This window comes from Abrus precatorius, unplaced genomic scaffold (genome assembly GCF_003935025.1).
Source record: "Abrus precatorius isolate BTA unplaced genomic scaffold, Abrus_2018 Scaffold8, whole genome shotgun sequence".
In the NCBI taxonomy this organism is placed as follows: domain Eukaryota; kingdom Viridiplantae; phylum Streptophyta; class Magnoliopsida; order Fabales; family Fabaceae; genus Abrus; species Abrus precatorius.
The window spans coordinates 36294395-36312678 of NW_020874428.1; the positions used below are offsets into that span (position 1 = coordinate 36294395).

Sequence of the window (18284 nt, forward strand, 5' to 3'; positions counted from 1 at the left end):
ATACTAATAAATTTTTTTATAAAAATTTATCACAAATATCTTATATTTATAGAAATAAAAACATAATTATTGTAATTATAAATTTTAAAAATAGGATAAATAATAATAAATTTTTGTTAAAAAAAGAATAAATTGAGTACATGTTTATTAGTTTATAATTTGTTTAACTTGTAAATCACAGAAAACTTTGAGTTATGGGCATTTTCTTTCATTTTTATCTATTGTTTTCTCCAAATTCTTCTTACTTTCATTTGTATCACTAGGGACGCCATAAGAACTCAAGTTTTATAAACCTATTTTACATAGCTGGTGGTTCAGTGTGTGTAAACGCTCAAAAATGCAGTGTTTTATTCGCAAATTGATAACACACCGTTCCCATCAATGCCATCATCCCCACAGCAAGATCTCTCACCGTATCTTCAACACTCGTCCTCACAGTGCCTTCTCTTTTCCCAAACCTTCACAACCCCAACAACACCAAAGTAACCACATTCCACCCTTTTTCCTCACTCACCCACTTCATAGTTTTCAACCATGTCGCTCAATGTCCGCCAAAGTTCGCGCCTTTCTCTCCCAATCAATGATCTCTGCGAAAATCCTCCTACATCGCAGTTATGGGCTTCACAGAGTTCATTTTCATCGACATAACTTCAATTTCAACCGTAATTATGATTTTAACCGGCGTGGTTGGTAATTTTCCGTAGCATTCTGAGCCCCATAATTCTCTGTTTTAGGTTGTAGTTCATACTTTTCACCCTCACTTTCCTGATTTGAATTGCGACTCAGGTTTAACTAGGGTTTACGAGGTTTCTGCTTATGATTTTTTTCTCTTTTTATGGTAACTTCAAGAAGATATTTTATCGCGTTTGCAGGAGATCGTGGTTCGATAGGCTAACACCTGATGACATGGTTCTGGGCTTGATTATAGCTAATGCGGCTATTTTTTTATCATGGAGGATAGCAGATGAAAAGTTTATGATAAAAAACTTTACTGTGAGTTTCTTGATTTATAAATCTTGATCAACTTGATAATGCCACATTTTTATATATTATTTGCCTGAACTTTACTTTGTATGGCACTCCCACCTGTGTTGTGGTTTTATCAATTATTTCTTAGGAAACCTTCTTAATGAGATGGTGTTATATTGATATGATATATTACTGTTGTCTTTACATTTGTACAAGTACACTTGTTTTATTTTTATTGAGAATAGAAAGAGAAAATCCTAGCGTTTTGAAGCTTCAAATAATTCCTAACAACCATACATCCACATTTTCTAGTTTAAGTTTATTTTCTCGAGATACTATAAAATGGTTAAATCAAATCCATGCCTGATGCATATAGATTAGTATGGATTTCATCAAACATAAAATAGTAGTGATTTCTGGTAGGCTACTTTACCAACTGTTGAAGGATGGAATCCAGAAATGTGATGTTTCAACCTTGAATGTTATTGTCTGTATGGATTTAACATCATCTAGACTGCTTACTTAATTATTTTCTGTAAACAGGTCTCTTTGGACAATTTTCTGAGTGGACGTTTGCACACTTTGATTACGAATGCATTCAGTCACGTAGATACTTGGCATATGATTTCCAACATGGTTGGACTCTACTTCTTTGGAATGAATGTAAGTTGCTGTTCTTGTATGATAGTTTTGGTCATTATTTCTCAGTTCTCACCCTTTGATTTGTCTTCATTTAATTCTACTTTTGGTAAACTTTTTTTTTTTTATGTATTTTACTAATATGTGCGTCTCTCCCTTTGAGTTACTACTAAATGTTAGGAGTCAAGACCTTTAGACCATAAGATTTGATGAGTGATTTTACCAAAAGAAGAAACAGATTATTGCAATTAACATAAATTGTAGATATATTTAATTATTCATTATTAGCATATTACAAATAGCTTGGCTTGTTAAAAACATATAAAGTTTTCTTAATAGATAAATATCTATCTTTTGTGCTGCTTTTTCTTCAATAAATTTTTTTTCCTATTTGCTTCTAGAACCATCTAACTTATCCCATTGGGCTTTGGGCAGATTGGAAGAAATTTTGGACCTGAATTTCTGCTGAAGCTGTATCTTGCTGGGGCAGTTGGTGGCTCTATTTTTTACTTATTGCATCAGACCTATAAGGCACAAACATCAAAGGTCGAACAATGATTAGAGCACAAGTACAATGCCTGGGAAGCAATTCTATAACTTGCATTTTCTTTGAAAAGAAAATGAGCATAATTTTGACTTGATTCCTACCTCAGAAACTAAAACGAAAAATAGTAATTAATATGCTAATTCTTCAAATCATAACCTTTTGAGATATGAGTTTCTACATTTTACCTTCATTCTGATATACCTACCTGTATATTTTGAAACTCATAAAGCTAAATGGGGACTGTTTTGTCATAGTATAGAAAGATAAATTAATAATGAGCATATTTTATGCCTAGTATAACTACTGTGCTGCTGATAAATTTTATTGACATATGAGCAAAAGTGAATACTTATTCCCATTGTTGGTTGGAACTTGAACATATTTGGTTGAAATTCTTTACAAACATGAGAAAGTATGTATCCTGGACCCCAAAAAAAACAAAATAAAAGAAGAAGTCTTTATCAACTATTCTTTATTAAATTTTGACATTTCTCTGCATTCTGTTTGCAACAGGACAAGAGACCCATGATCTTGTCAAAGGGATTGGTAAGCTTTTAGAAACTATTCTATAGATTCTGTGATGGGCTCCTTTTCTCTAGGTAGTAAAGGCCATGTCTTTTGAGAACAATCATTTCTTGGTTTGACTTGTCAACTTATTTATTTATTTTTTTATGAACAATGCATTTTCAGGAAATTATTTTTGCTTTTTTACTTTTGATCTGTGTTGATTACCTTGAAAATCTTTCTATTTCGAATCTGATGGGCCAAATGCTACTAAGACCCAACCAAACAAGGGCAGATGGGCAAAGGTCTATTTTCATAAGCCAAGGGCATAGGCAAGAAAGGATGAGCCGGTGGGGCAAGAGATGTGAAGAGTTAGTTAGAAGAAAGAGAGTATGTAAGGGATAGCAAGTGGGGTTGGCAGGCATGAATTCAATTTTTCCTTAAGCTTAGGCTGCTTTGGAAAATTCTCTCCATTGTTGGGAGCGTTGCTCTTGTCTTTCTGTATTCGCATTTGCATTTCAGTTCAATAAATTCATAATTCTCTCTGATAGGATTTTCCTCCTATCAGAATCAAATAACAAGTATATTGCAACATAAATTTAATTTTTCATGGATAATTTGCACTGAAAGGCAGAAAATTCCTTTCAGGTGTGACATTCAATGTAGTCAGTGATTTCATTGCATTTTGAGTTCTAAACTTTGTCTTCTGTACCTTTGTGGCACACATCATTATGTATAGATGGGTTGTCATTGCCTACCAGCATTAATCTATTTTATGCTGTTCATTGGACTCCATTAAGTTTTCAGTTGCTGGAAATGTCTATTTTTCTAAATGTTAATCGTTATAGATAGATTGCCATGTTATTTTTGTAAAGGCATTGAAAATTACTATTTCCTTGTATAACTTCTGATGTTGGTTAAAGTCACTGTCTCTGATTAATTGAAATTGAACTTGACAATCATTAGGGGGCAAGTGGAGCTGTGAATGCCGTTATGCTGCTTGACATTTTCCTCTTTCCGAAAGCTACCCTTTACTTTGACTTTTTTATTCCAGTTCCTGCAGTCTTACTGGTATACACTTGTTAACCTTATGCTATGTCAAAACTGTGAATTTGAAATGGGAATACTGACATATCCTTTTCTTTTGTCTTATAAACTTGTTAATTAAGGGCATCTTTTTGATTGGGAAAGATATGCTAAGGATAATAGAGGTATGGTGAATTTTCCGAAGTCTTACTTCTTCACTATTTTTCATAGAATTTTCCATCTTGTGTGTGTTAATTGTAGAGAAATGATCAAATGCTAGTCATAACTACAAGTTGAATGACATCAACATAATCCCCACAAAATAAGCCAGAAAGTAAAGTTACATTTTTGTAATTAAAATGAAAACAAAAACCATTTTTGGAAATTAAACAGCACTGAAGTTTATTTAACTTTCCAATTTCTTTGGTAAAGGAAAATAAAAAGAAATGAATTGTTAATAGTTGATTGGTATCAATGATTCTTAATTGCATTGAGTCATGCATGAAGTCGTCTTTAACTCATCACATGATGCAATTCTAGCAACTATGCCCAAGACCACTTCAGAGACCATCCCTCTTTTCTCCTTTCTCTTACCTGTGCCGAGAATATTCCTCTTTGCGTGGCGGGAGTGGAAAAGGGAGTGGGAAGTCGTTGTGTCTCACCGTCACCCTATCATCTAGCGAATTTGTTGATGCCTGCATAGTGCATATCTTTCGAAATCCACTTGTTATTCATTCCATGGGGGAATATTAAAAGTAATTGTTGGTTTTCAAATTGTAGGGAGACAGTACAATATCAGGATCTGCACATTTGGGGGGTGCTGCAGTTGCAGCCATTGCTTGGGCAGGAGTTAGGAAAGGAAGATTCTATTAAATCATTTTGCAAACCCCAACAAAAAAATTTATTTATTTATTTATTACTGTTCAATGAATTGTTGATGTTAGCTATCGTTATGAAGTCATTGGTTTAAACATAGATTACTAACAGTGGCACCGCACATACAAAAATCAGTTGTCTTTGTTTTCAGGTTTGAATGATATATTATTGATTTAAATTTGCATTCTTATACCAAACCCCTCCACACAAAAAAAATAAAATAAAAATAAAAATAAAAATTAGCCCCGCTTGAAAGTGAAAGGAGAATTCATCAAATGATATCAAGTGTATTTTCCTAAACCTGTGCTAGATTAGAATTTCGTGCAGTAACAAAAATTTGCTTGAGATCATAGAATCTTGAGTATCTCATTTGTATTCATGTATCTGAGTGATGTTATATCTATAGGCATTTATATAGTAGAAGTTTCATACATTCTTTGGTTTTTTGTATGCAACAGTTGACCGTTTGAGCTACCCAACATTGTATTGCCCATGATCAGATTAATGTGGTTTTATTGCATCTTTGTTTTAGCTTAACTTTTAATAAATCTTCACTTTTCTTTTTAAGAAAGAAACGTTTGTATTGTAAAGTAAAAGAATGTGAAAACGCATCTGTTTGCTTTTAGCAGACTAAGGAATAAGACATTTGTCTTCTGTTTCTTGATAATATATATATATATATATATATATATATATATATATTGAAAGCTAAAAACACGAGGTGGGTTTTTAAGATGGGTTGGGTGACAAGTTCATCATGTGTGTCCTGAAGAGATTTGTTACATTTTAGTCAGGTAAACTCTCACCTTATGACTTGGAACTTGAATAAAGTTAAATTTTTTAAATTTAAAATTTTAGTTTTAAAATTAACAATTGTCAATTACTTTGGTTTTTATTGTTAAAGGATGATAAAATTGAATAAGTGTCATGTGAGAGTTTATTTTACATATAAAATAATATTTTATAATATTTTAAAAATAATTTATTTTTGTCTTTAACTATTAACATATTTGGGCAATAAGATTTATATTTTGCTATCTTTCATGATGTCTTAATTTTTGCTTTAATTGTTTTGTTGTAATGATTTTTTTTTTCATGATATATGTTTTGCCTTCTTTTCATTGTAATAGTTTTACTCATTTTTTATCTATAACTTTCTCTTTCCGTTAAACTAAAACCTCATTTCTCTTTCATAAATGCAATTCAACAAGTTCAAGTCAACATCTACTAAAATCACTTTTAAATCTAACCTTTTTTATCAACTTACTTCGCACTCCCTGGATCTCATAGAATCGGAGAAATCGAAAAAAAAAAGATAATGTCATAGAAGAAAGGTGAAATATAAGAGTAGAAAGTAATTTTATTGATTTAAAATGTTAAAAGTTAAGGACAAAAATAAATTATTTTTGAATTATAAAACGATATCATTTTGTGTCTAGAATAAATTAATACGTATCACTTAACTTAATTTATCATTATTTCATTACTCACTTTTAATGTCTTTTAATAATAAAGACTAAAGTGATATTACATATTTTAAGGAATAAAGTGAATATTTATTTTTTTTAGTCTTTAATAATATATTTGCTATTATGTATTGAAGAATTACTAAATTTAAATTTATTCCTCTTTTATAGGTTGGAGTTTCTAATCTTATCCTTTTAGTGTTCTAATATCCTAATGTATTTACAATTATTATTATTAATATTATTATTATTATTATTATTGTTATTATTATTATTATTATTATTATTATTATTATTATTATATTATTGTTTTTGTTTGCTTGTGTTGAAGAATCATAGGAAATGTTTATAGTTTCTCTACAAGCACTTGCTGACTTTAATATTTTTAACAATTTACTTTACTATAATAATTAATAAAACTAATCAATTTTTTTAAGATGTACATACTTCAAATGACTTTTAATGAAAGGCAAAGAGAATAAAATTATTTATTCTTGTATGCTTTTTATATTAGTTGTTACAAAATAGTTTTATAATAATATTTATTTTTTACATTCACGTGAACATATGTTTTTACATTAGTGCAAGTATTAATAAATAATATTTTTTTATCAAATAATAAATACAACATATAAACAACAATAATAATTAACTTTTATTTCATTGAATAAAATTGACTATATGGATTATACTTCTGATTAAATTTAGTTAAAAAGTAAATTTTTAAAACATTAGTTAATCAAAATATCTCTCTTAGTAATTTTTTTAAAGATTCTTTTGATTTCTCATTATTTTTTTGACCTTCAAAGATTTTCTCATGAACTAACTATTTTAGTTTATTTTTAATTACCTTTTTGACTATGGTTGCTAATTTAATATTACTCTCACTTTCTTTTTGCATTTTAAGATTAATATTCGTTATCATAAAGATAATATTTATTATTTTATAATTTGTTTACACGTGAATCGCAGTAATCTTAACTTGATGATCGACATTTTCTTTCATTTTTTATTTATTATTTTTTCCAAATTCTTCTTATTTTCATTTGTATCATTACAGTCGCCGTAAAGAAAGTAAGTTTTATAAATCTATTTTATATAGGTAGTGATTCAGTGTGTGTAAACGCTAAAAAAGCAATGTCTTTGACTTTTAATAATTTTGGACAATAAAGTCTATGTTTTACCATCTTTCATGATGTCTTGATTTTTTCTTTCATAGTTGCAATGATGTTTTTTTTTTTTATATGGTATCTGTTTTGCCTTCTTTTTATTGCAATAGTTTTACTCAATCTTCCTTTTTATAACTTTCTCTTTTGTTCAAATCAAAATCTCATCTTTTCTTTCATAAATGCAATCTAACAAGTTACAATTTTTATCAATTCAAACATAATCTTTCTACTGTCATAATTACCAAAATAACCTTCAAATTTAAATTTTTCATCAACTCATATCATACTCCTTAGGTCGCACACCTATTTTACTTCTCTAACATTGCTCCTTTCTGGTAAATCATCACCTGACTTCAGTAAAATTAATTTTAACTGTGCCTCTTTTATTATTGATTTTGTTTCAAACATTTTCCAAAATCTCTAGGTAAGGTTCAAATTTGGTTGTTTTAATAATAAAACTTGAGACCAAAAAACTTTACAACGTGAATACCATTACAGGAATGATTGGAGGAAGAAAGAAAATGTCGTTGAAGAAAAGAGAAGTAAAAGACCAAAAAAAAAATCTTGTTGACTAAAAATGCTAAAAGTTAAGGACAAAAATGAACTATTTTTAAATTATAAAACAATATCATTTTATGTTTATAATAAATTAACACATATCACTTAACTTGATATATCATCATACTCTTATTCACTTTTAATGTCTTTTAACAATAAATGCTAATGCGATCAACAATTGCTAATTCTTAAGAATAAAATTTTAAATTTAAGGGATTAATTTAAATAACGTTACATATATTGATGAATAAAGTGAATGTTTCCTTGTTTATTTTTAGTTCTTAACGAGATATTTACTATTATGTATTAAAGAATTACTAAAATTTAATTTATTTCTCTTTTATAAGTTAAAGGCTTTAACCTTATTTTTTTTAGTGTTCTAATGTATGTCTGTATTATTATTATTATTATGTTTTTATTTTTGTTTGCTTGTGTTCAAGAATCTTTGGATATGAGTCCTTAGTTTCTTTACAAGCACTTAATTACTTTAATATTTTTAACAATTACTTTATTATAATAATTAAAAATAAAATTAATTTTTTCTAAGATGTGTATACTCCAAATTACTTTTAATGAGAGGCAAAAAGAATAAAATTATTTATCCTTTTATACTTTTTATATTAGTTGTTATAAAATAGTTTTGTAATTATATATATATATATATATATATATATATATATATATATATATATATTACATTCAAGTGAATATATGTTTTCACATTAGTGCATGTATTAATAAATAATAATATTTTTATATCAAATAATAAATACAATATATAAACACAACAATAATCAAGTTTTATTTCATTAAATAAAATTGATTACATAAATTACACTATTGAATTTGGTTAAAAACATTATAATAACTTCGTTTATGATTATTTTGATTTCTTTTTATTTTTTCAGACCTTTCTCTTTGCATGAACTAACTATCTTAGCTCATTTTTAATTATCTTTTTAACTATATGGCCAATCTAATATTGCTCTAACTTTCTTTTTACATTTTAAGATTAATTTTCATTATCGTAAATAAAATATTTATTAATTTATAATTTATTTACTTGTAAATAACTTAACTTGATGATCGGCATTTTCTTCTATTTTTATCCATTGTTTTCTACGAATTCTTATTTTCATTTGTATCATTAGTGTCGCCAGAAGGAGGCAAGTTTTATTAACCTATTTTACGTAGCCGTGGTTCCGTGTGTGTAAACGCTCGAAAATGCTGTGTTTTCTTCGCAAACTGATAACACACCATTCCAATCAATGCCATCATCCCCACAGCAAGGTCTCACCGTATCTTCAACACTCGTCCTCGCAGTGCCTTCTCTATTCCCAAACCTTCACAACCCCAACAACACCAAAGTAACCACATTCCACCCCTTTTCCTCACTCACCCACTTCATCGTTTTCAACCATGTCGCTCAATTTCCGCCAAAGTTCGCGCCTTTCTCTCCCAATCAATGATCTCTGCGAAAATCCTCCTACATCGCAGTTATGGGCTTCACAGAGTTCATTTTCATCGACATAACTTCAATTTCAACCGTAATTATGATTTTAACCGGCGTGGTTGGTCATTTTCCGTAGCATTCTGAGCCCTATAATTCTCTATTTTAGGTTGTAGTTCATACTTTTCACCGATTCGAATTGCGACTCAGGTTTAACTAAGATTTATGAGGTTTTTGCTTATGATTTTTTTTTTCTTTTTTATGGTAACTTCAACAAGATATTTTATCGTGTTTGCAGGAGATCATGGTTCCAAAGGCCAACACCTGATGACATGGTTCTGGGCTTGATTATAGCTAATGTGGCTATTTTTTTATTATGGAGGATAGCAGATGAAAAGCTTATGAAAAAAAAAACTTTAACGAGAGTTTCCTGATTTATAAATCTTGATCAACTTGATAATGCCACATTTTCAGATATTATTTGCCTGAACTTTGCTTTGTATGGCACTCCCACCTATGTTATGGTTTTATCAATTATTTCTTAGGAAACCTTCTTAATGAGATGGTGTTATATTGATTTGATATATTACTATTGTCTTTAAATTTGTATAAGTACACTTGTTTTATTTTTATTGAGAATAGAGAGAGAAAATCCTAGTATTTCAAAGCTTCAAATAATTCCTAACAACCATACATCCACATTTTCAAGTTTAAGTTTTTTTTCTGGAGATGCTATGAAATGGTCAGATCAAATCCATGCCTGACGCATGCAGATTAGTATGGATTTCATCAAACATCAAAATAGTAGTGATTTCTGGTGGGCTACTTTACCAACCGACATGTTGTCAAATAGCGGCTATTGCGCCGTATTACGTTTTTGCGGATCGGATTTTAGGCTTCCCACCGTGCAATGGTTATTGGGTTGCGGTTTCGCCATTTCCATGGCGGCCGCTATACATGTGACGGACACTGTATATGAAGCGGAAATAGCGAATTGGACAGTTTTTGGGTGTTTTGAAAATAAAGGAACTGAACAGTAACTACTTGCTCTGGTGACTAATTTTGAAGAGGAACAGTCTCTCTTTCCTCCATTCACCTTCTTTCTTTGCTGAAACGAAAGACAGAGCACAATACAGGCACTCATTTCTTATCACCCACTCAGGGCGTGTCCTCTGCCTGTTATCTCCAGCAACTACTGTTGCCTCCGGCGCTTCTCCAGTGAGTACTGTTTTCTCCTGCTAGTCTCTCTTTCCTCCATTAAGCTCCTCTGTTTAGAAATACGAAAACAGAGTACAACAGAGGCACCTATTTCTCATCACCTACCCAGTGCACCTCCGCCAGCTATCATCTCCAGCTACCACTGTTGCCTCTAGCCAGTTCCAAGGAGCACTGTTGTCTCCGGCTAGTCATGTGGCTGCAGTTTTCTGCCGTGTTTTTATTCTTTTGTAACTGTTGAAGGATGGAATCCAGAAATGTGTTGTTTCAACCTTCAACGTAATTGTCTGTATGGATTTAACATCATCTAGATTGCTTACTTAATTGTTTTATGTGAACAGGTCTCTTGGGACAATCTTCCGAGTGGACGTTTGCACACATTTATTACCAATGCATTCTGTCACGTAGATACTTGGCATATGATTTCCTACATGGTTAAACTCTACTTCTTTGGAAGGAATGTAAGTTGCTGTTATTTCTCAGTTCTCACCCTTTGATCTGTCTTCATTTAATTCTACTTTTGGTAAACTTTTTTTTTTTTAATGTATTTTACTAATATGTGCGTCTCTCCCTTTGAGTTACTACTAAATGTTAGGAGTCAAGACCTTTAGACCATAAGATTTGATGAGTGATTTTACCAAAAGAAGAAATAGATTATTGCAATTAACGTACACTGTAAATATATTTAATTACTCATCATTAGCATATAGCTTGGCTTGTTAAAAATATATAAAGTGCCCATAATAGATAAATTTCTATCTTTCGTGCTGTGAATTTTTTGTTCCATTAGCTTCTAGAACCATCTAATTTATCCCATTGGGCTTTGGGCAGATTGGAAGAAATTTTGGACCTGAATTTCTGCTGAAGCTGTATCTTGCTGGGGCAGTTGTGGCTCTATTTTTTACTTATTGCATCAGACCTATAAGGCACAAACATCAAAGGTCGAACAATGATTAGAGCACAAGTACAATGCCTGGGAAGCAATTCTATAACTTGCATTTTCTTTGAAAAGAAAATGAGCATAATTTTGACTTGATTCCTACCTCAGAAACTAAAATGAAAAATAGTAATTAATATGCTAATTCTTCAAATCATAACCTTTTGAGATATGAGTTTCTACATTTTACCTTCATTCTGATATACCTACCGGTATATTTTGAAACTCATAAAGCTAAAACTTTTTTTGAGAAACACCTGGTACATTTGATTCAAAATCACCATCTACAGTTGAATTTTCCGAAAGTCAAAATGGGGACTGTTGTGTCATAGTATAGAAAGTTAAATTAATAATTACCATATTTTATGCCTAGTATAACTACTGTGCTGCTGATAAATTTCAATGACATATGAGCAAAAGTGAATACTTATTCCCGATGTTGGTTGGAACTTGAACATATTTGGTTGAAATACTTCACAAACATGAGAAAGTATGTATCCTGGACCCCCCAAAAAACAAAATAAAAGAAGAAGTCTTTATCAACTATTCTTTATTAAATTTTGACATTTCTCTGCATTCTGTTTGCAACAGGACAAGAGACCCATGATCTTGTCAAAGGGATTGGTAAGCTTTTAGAAACTATTCTATAGATTCTGTGATGGGCTCCTTTTCTTTAGGTAGTGAAGACCATGTCTTTTGAGAACAAATATTTCTTGGTTCGACTTGTCAACTTTTTTTTTTTTTTTTTATGAAAAATGCATTTTCAGGAAATTATTTTTGCTTTTTTACTTTTGATCTGTGTTGATTACCTTGAAAATCTTTCTATTTCGAATCTGATGGGCCAAATGCTACTAAGATCCAACCAAACAAGGGCAGATGGGCAAAGGTCTATTTTCGTAAGCCGAGGGCATAGGCAAGAAAGGATGAGCCGGTGGGGCAAGAGATGTGAAGAGTTAGTTAGAAGAAAGAGAGTATGTAAGGGATAGCTAGTGAGGTTGGAAGGGATCAATTAAATTTTTCCTTAAGCTCAGGCTGCTTTGGAAAATTCTCTCCATTGCTGGGAGCTTTGCTCTTTTCTTTCTGTATTCGCATTTGCATTTCAGTTCAATAAATTCATAATTCTCTCTAGTAGGAGTTTCCTCCTATCAGAATCAAATAACGAGGATATTGCAACATAAATTTAATTTTTCATGGATAATTTGCACTGAAAGGCAGAAAATTCCTTTCGGGTGTGACATTCAAAGTAGTCAGTGATTTCATTGCATTTGAGTTCTAAACTTCGTCTTCTGTACCTTTGTGGCACACATCATTATGTATAGATGGGTTATCATTGCCTACCAGCATTCATCTATTTTATGCTGTTCAATGGACTCCATTAAGTTCTCAGTTGCAGGAAATGTCTATTCTTTTTTAAATGTTAATCGTTATAGATAGATTGCCATGTTATTTTTGTAAAGGCATTGAAAATTACTATTTTCTTGTATGACTTCTGGTGTTGGTTAAAGTCACTGCCTCTGATTAATTGAAATTGAACTTGCCAATCAGTAGGGGGCAAGTGGAGCTGTGAATGCCGTTATGCTGCTTGACATTTTCCTCTTTCCGAAAGCTACCATTCACATTGACATGTTTTTTCCAGTTCCTGCAGTCTTTCTGGTATACACTTGTTAACCTTATGCTATGTCAAAACTGGGAATTCGTAATGTAAATACTGACATATCCTTTTCTTTTGTCTTATAAACTTGTTAATTAAGGGCATCTTTTTGATTGGGAAAGATATGCTAAGGATAATAAAGGTATGCTGAATTTTCCGAAGTCTTACTTCTTCACTATTTTTCATAGAATTTTTATCTTGTGTGTTACTAGTAGAGAAATGATCAAATGCTAGTCATAACTACAAGTTAAATGACATCAACATGATCCCCACAAAATAAGCCACAAAGTAAAGTTACATTTTTGTAATTAAAATGAAAAAAAAAAACATTTTTGGAAATTAAACAGCACTTAAGTTTATTTAACTTTCCAATTTCTTTGGTAAAGGAAAATAAAAAGAAATGAATTGTTAATAGTTGATTGGTGTCAATGATTCTTAATTGCATTGAATCATGCGTGAAGTCGTCTTTAACTCATCACATGATGCAATTCTAGCAACTATGTCTAAGACCACTTCAGAGACCATCCCTCTTTTCTCCTTTCTCTTACCTATGCCGAGAATATTCCTCTTTGCGTGGCGGGAGTGGAAAAAGGAGTGCGAAGTGGTTCCTGCATAGTGCATATCTTTCGAAATCCACTTGTTATTCATTCCATGGGGGAATATTAAAAATAATTGTTGGTTTTCAAATTGTAGGGAGACAGTACAATATCAGGATCTGCACAATTGGGGGGTGCTGCAGTTGCAGCCATTGCTTGGGCAGGATTTAAGAAAGGAAGATTCTATTAAATCATTTTGCAAACCCCAAAAACCAGTTATTTATTTATTTATTACGGTTCAATGAATTGTTGATGTTAGCTATCGTTATGAAGTCATTGGTTTAAACTTAGATTACTAACAGTGGCACCGCACATACAAAAATCAGTTGTCTTCGTTTTCAGGTTTGAATGATATATTATTGATTTAAATTTTCATTCTTATCCCAAACCCCTCCAAAAAAAAAAAAAAGAGAAATATTCACCCCGCTTGAAAGTGAAAGGAGAATTCATCAAATGATATTAAGTGTATTTTCCTAAACCTGTGCTAGATTAGAATTTCGTGCAGTAACAAAAATTTGCTTGAGTTCAAAGAATCTTGAGTATCTCACTTGTATTCATGTATCTGAGTGATGTTATATCTATAGGCATTTAAAGAGTAGAAGTTTCATACATTCTTTGGTTTTTTGGATGCAACAGTTGACCGTTTGAGCTACCCAACTTTGTATTGCCCATGATCAGATAAATGTGGTTTTATTGCATCTTTGTTTTAGCTTAACTTTTAATAAATATTCACTTTTCTTTTTAAGAAAGAAATGTTTGTATTGTAAAGTAAGAGAATGTAAAAACACGAGGTGGGTTTTTAACATGGGTTGGGTGACAAGTTCATCATGTGTCTTGAAGATATCTGTTACATTTTAGTAAAGCTCTTACCTTAGTACTTGCAATTATATAATATACAACTTGAATAAAGTTAATTTTTGAAATTTAAAATTTTAGTTTTGTAATTAATAATTATTTAATTTCATTAGTCTTTATTATTAAAAGATGTTAAAATTGAATAATAGAGTAGTGATTTGTTGTATTAAATGTCACATGATAGTTTATTTTAGATATAAAATAATATTTTAAAAATAATTTATTTTTATCTTTGACTTTTAATATTTTTTATAATAATAATAAATGTCATTTTGTTGTCACATTTACTAAAATCACTTTCAAATTCAACTTTTTCGTGAACTCACTTCACACTTCTTAAATTTCACACCTTTTTGACTCTTTTCTGACATCGTCTCCTAGTGATAAATCATCATTTGACTTCAATAAAATCAATCTCAATTGTATCTCTTTTATCATTGATTTTGTTTCAAACTTTCACCAAAATCTCTGGGCAAGATTCAAATTTGATCATTCAAATAATAAAACTTGGGACGAAAAAACTTTGCAGCATGAACACCATTATAGAAATGATCAAAGGAAGGAAGAAAATGTCATGAGAGAATGGTGAAATAGAATATTAGAGAAGAATTTTGTTGACAAAAAATATTTAAAGTTAAAGATAAACATGAACTATTTTTGAATTATAAAATGATATTATTTTGTGTTCAGAATAAATTAACATATCACTTAACTTGATATATCATCATCTTGTTATTCACTTTTAATGTCTTTCAACAACAATTACTAATTCATGAGATTAAAATTTTAAATTTAAAGGATTGATTTGAATAACATTGCATATTTTAAGAAATAAAGTAAATGCTTACTTCTTTTTAGTCCTTAAATAGATATTTACTATTATGTATTGAAGAATTACTAAATTTCAATTTATTCCTCTTTTATAGGTTAGAGTTTCTAATCTTGTCCTTTTAGTGTTCTAATACCTTAATGTATATATGTATGTATTGTTATTATTTTGTTTTTGTTTGCTTGTTTTCAAGAATCCTAGACAATAAGTCTTTAGTTTCTTTACAAGCACTTGCTTACTTTAATATTTTTAACAATTTACTTTACTATAATAATTAATAAAACTATTTTTTTAAAGAGTGTATATTCCAAACGACTTTTAATGAGAGGCAAAGAGAATAAAATTATTTATCCTTATATGTTTTTTATATTAGTTGTTACAAAATAGTTTTGTAAGAATATATTTTTTTTTAACATCCAAGTGAACATATGTTTTCACATTAGTGCATGTATTAATTAATAATAATATTTTTATATCAAATAATAAATACAACATATAAACAACAATAATAATTAAGTTCCCATTAAGTAAAGTGGACTACATAGCAAATCTCTCATTAAGGATAATTGAAATCATGGCCGCGCGGTTGCCTCTAAAGCTACACTCATCCTTTTCAAGTGTACCTTATTTGGTGGTTGAATGCTTGATTACAAACAAAAGTTTTTACCAGGATAATTGAAATCAACTTGCTCATGGAACAAAGAAATCACCTGTCTATATTGTTAAATTCATGTCAAAATAAGTGATTTATGGTGTAAATAAGTTAAACGGTTACAATCAACTCACAAACGTTGGTTATGGCCACAATATGAGAGTATGTTTTGAATGTTAGGGTCCAAATCTTCCTGATCAATTTAATTCGGGCATCATTGTAGGATTGTTATGTACCTCTTGAAATAAAAAATAAGGATTGTTATGTAGCCATTCAAGCGAAATTTCTTTATATTAAAAAAATGCTGAAATCCAAAAACAAGATAATAAATTTCAAAATGAACCAGTCTAAGAATGTAAGGAGCTTTATATGATTATATCATGTAAGAAGGCGTTATATGTTGCTATTAACCAATTACAAAACATCACAATGAGAACAACACTTGTCTTAGAATGTGTACTAAAAAGTATGAGCAAAAGCAAAAAAGTATATGCTGCAGACCTCATAAGTTGAGAACCTTCTACTGATGTCTAAAACAGTAGCATTGTTTGTAATTTGGTCAGATAATGAAAGTATGATGCTTTAATGTTGTCATTCCAATCTCTATTTTTGGGTGACTTCAATTGCACTTGGGGTGTTCTTCATTTCAATGGAGGGGTCTGTCATTTATGATAGCTGACCTCTGAATAGAAACTGAAATTAGATAAGGACTCTTATCTTCATCAAAACGTTATCACTTCTATTGAAACGTCACTCTAATTCTTTCACCATCAGATCGTAAATTATAACTCTCTTTGATTTACCTAATCTCCACTTTACTTTGCAAAACACTATATATGTCTCATTTTTTTGAAGTTCTTTTTGTCTTTTTTTAAACTAACAATGTATATCATAATTCAGTTCAAATTAGGGGTAAATAAGTAATTTCAATTCTACTAAATTTGGTATTCCATTATTATATTAAGACAAAATTTATATGTTATTTTTTAAGACGTTGTTTACTAATTAGATTTTATTTTGATAAAATATTTGTATTTAATGTATTTATGATAATGTACCTAAGATTTATCCACTATAATATATATTTTTATACTAATTACTATCATCCATTTTTCATTAAGAGGATTAAACTCTTCATCCACCTTTTTTTTAACCAGTTATAATTTTTAAGAATCATTTCAATAAAAATTAATATTTTTTCTTAACATTATTAACTCTCCATTTTTAAACCAAGATTTTATCCTATTTATCATTATATTTATATATTTACGTATAATTCATTTTTAAATTTAATTAATATTTAAAATAAGTAGATAATGTTTTTATCACATGTATCACATTGTTTTGGGTGAGTAAAGGAGCCAAGGCCCAGATTGCTCATAAAAAATTGTAATAGTGTAATTCAAGTCCCACTAACACACACCTCTAACCCATAAATATTTACCTCATTTGAAATAAAATTATATTCTTTTATTTTTATAGGATTAAATACACACGTTATTATAAAAGTATTTAAATATTTAAATTTAGAAAATTATATGACATATATCTATAATATATATATATATATATATATATATATATATATATATATAGGTTTATCTAAAGTAAAATATTATAAGTATAACTTTGTGTTGCATTTATTTTTTTTAAAATCAATATTTTTAATTAATTAATTATATGATATTATATAGGTTTATTCACTTGAAAATTTCTCTTTAAACGATCTTTCTTTTTCTTTTTCTCAAGAGCATTGAATTTTTCATTCACCTTTTTTTGACTAATTTTTTAAAATCATTATAATAAAATTGATAATTTTTCTAAAAATTATTAACTCTGTGTTTTTGGTACTATCTTTTTATATATATAAGTAAAAAAAAAAAATACTAATTTTAATCCACAAGGTTAAAGATAAATAAATAAAGTGATAAATTTTTATTAAAAAAATATTGTCACGTTGAGAATAAAAAAAAAAGACATAATAAAATGTATATTTGAAATAAAAAATTCAACTTACGAAGAATGGTTATTAGAATTTAATTCAAACAAGAGACAAATAAGTAATTTTATTATTTCACTAAATTTGTCGTGATTGTATTTAGAAATGCATTAAACCGTTGAATACTTAAAAGTGATAAATTTTATTAAAAAATTATTATCTTAAAAATTAAAAAGTATAATAAATATTATACTTTTAATTTTAAAAAATCAATTTTAGAAGTTTAAATTTCATTTTAAAGTTTAATATAAACAAAGTTATACATTTTAATGCTAATTACTATTGACTCTATTTAGTAAAATTAACTGAAAAGTTATCTGAAAACTTAGAATTTATAATTAGTAAA

The 18284-nt window shown here is 29.3% G+C and overlaps 2 protein-coding genes across 3 annotated transcripts; both read left to right on the forward strand.

Moving 5' to 3' along the window:
• Positions 1 to 251: 251 nt before the first annotated feature.
• Positions 252 to 4748, forward strand: LOC113847277 (RHOMBOID-like protein 12, mitochondrial). 2 transcript variants are annotated; one of them, XM_027476272.1, is made up of 8 exons: positions 252 to 690; positions 873 to 993; positions 1513 to 1632; positions 2044 to 2154; positions 2669 to 2701; positions 3626 to 3730; positions 3829 to 3870; positions 4466 to 4748. In XM_027476272.1, the coding sequence occupies exons 1-8, from the start codon at positions 338 to 340 to the stop codon at positions 4556 to 4558; spliced, it is 978 nt and encodes a 325-aa protein (XP_027332073.1). In that variant the 5' UTR covers positions 252 to 337; the 3' UTR covers positions 4559 to 4748. The 2 variants fall into 2 exon arrangements, with proteins under 2 accessions (XP_027332073.1, XP_027332074.1); XM_027476273.1 differs by having other exon boundaries at positions 657 to 686; positions 4466 to 4707.
• Positions 4749 to 9063: 4315 nt separating this feature from the next.
• LOC113874801 (RHOMBOID-like protein 12, mitochondrial) lies at positions 9064 to 13793 on the forward strand. The gene is made up of 9 exons (XM_027513014.1): positions 9064 to 9329; positions 9503 to 9629; positions 9978 to 10175; positions 10273 to 10422; positions 10761 to 10880; positions 11948 to 11980; positions 12905 to 13009; positions 13108 to 13149; positions 13701 to 13793. Exons 1-9 carry the CDS (start codon positions 9220 to 9222, stop codon positions 13791 to 13793), a joined length of 978 nt encoding a protein of 325 aa, XP_027368815.1. The 5' UTR covers positions 9064 to 9219.
• Positions 13794 to 18284: the final 4491 nt, after the last annotated feature.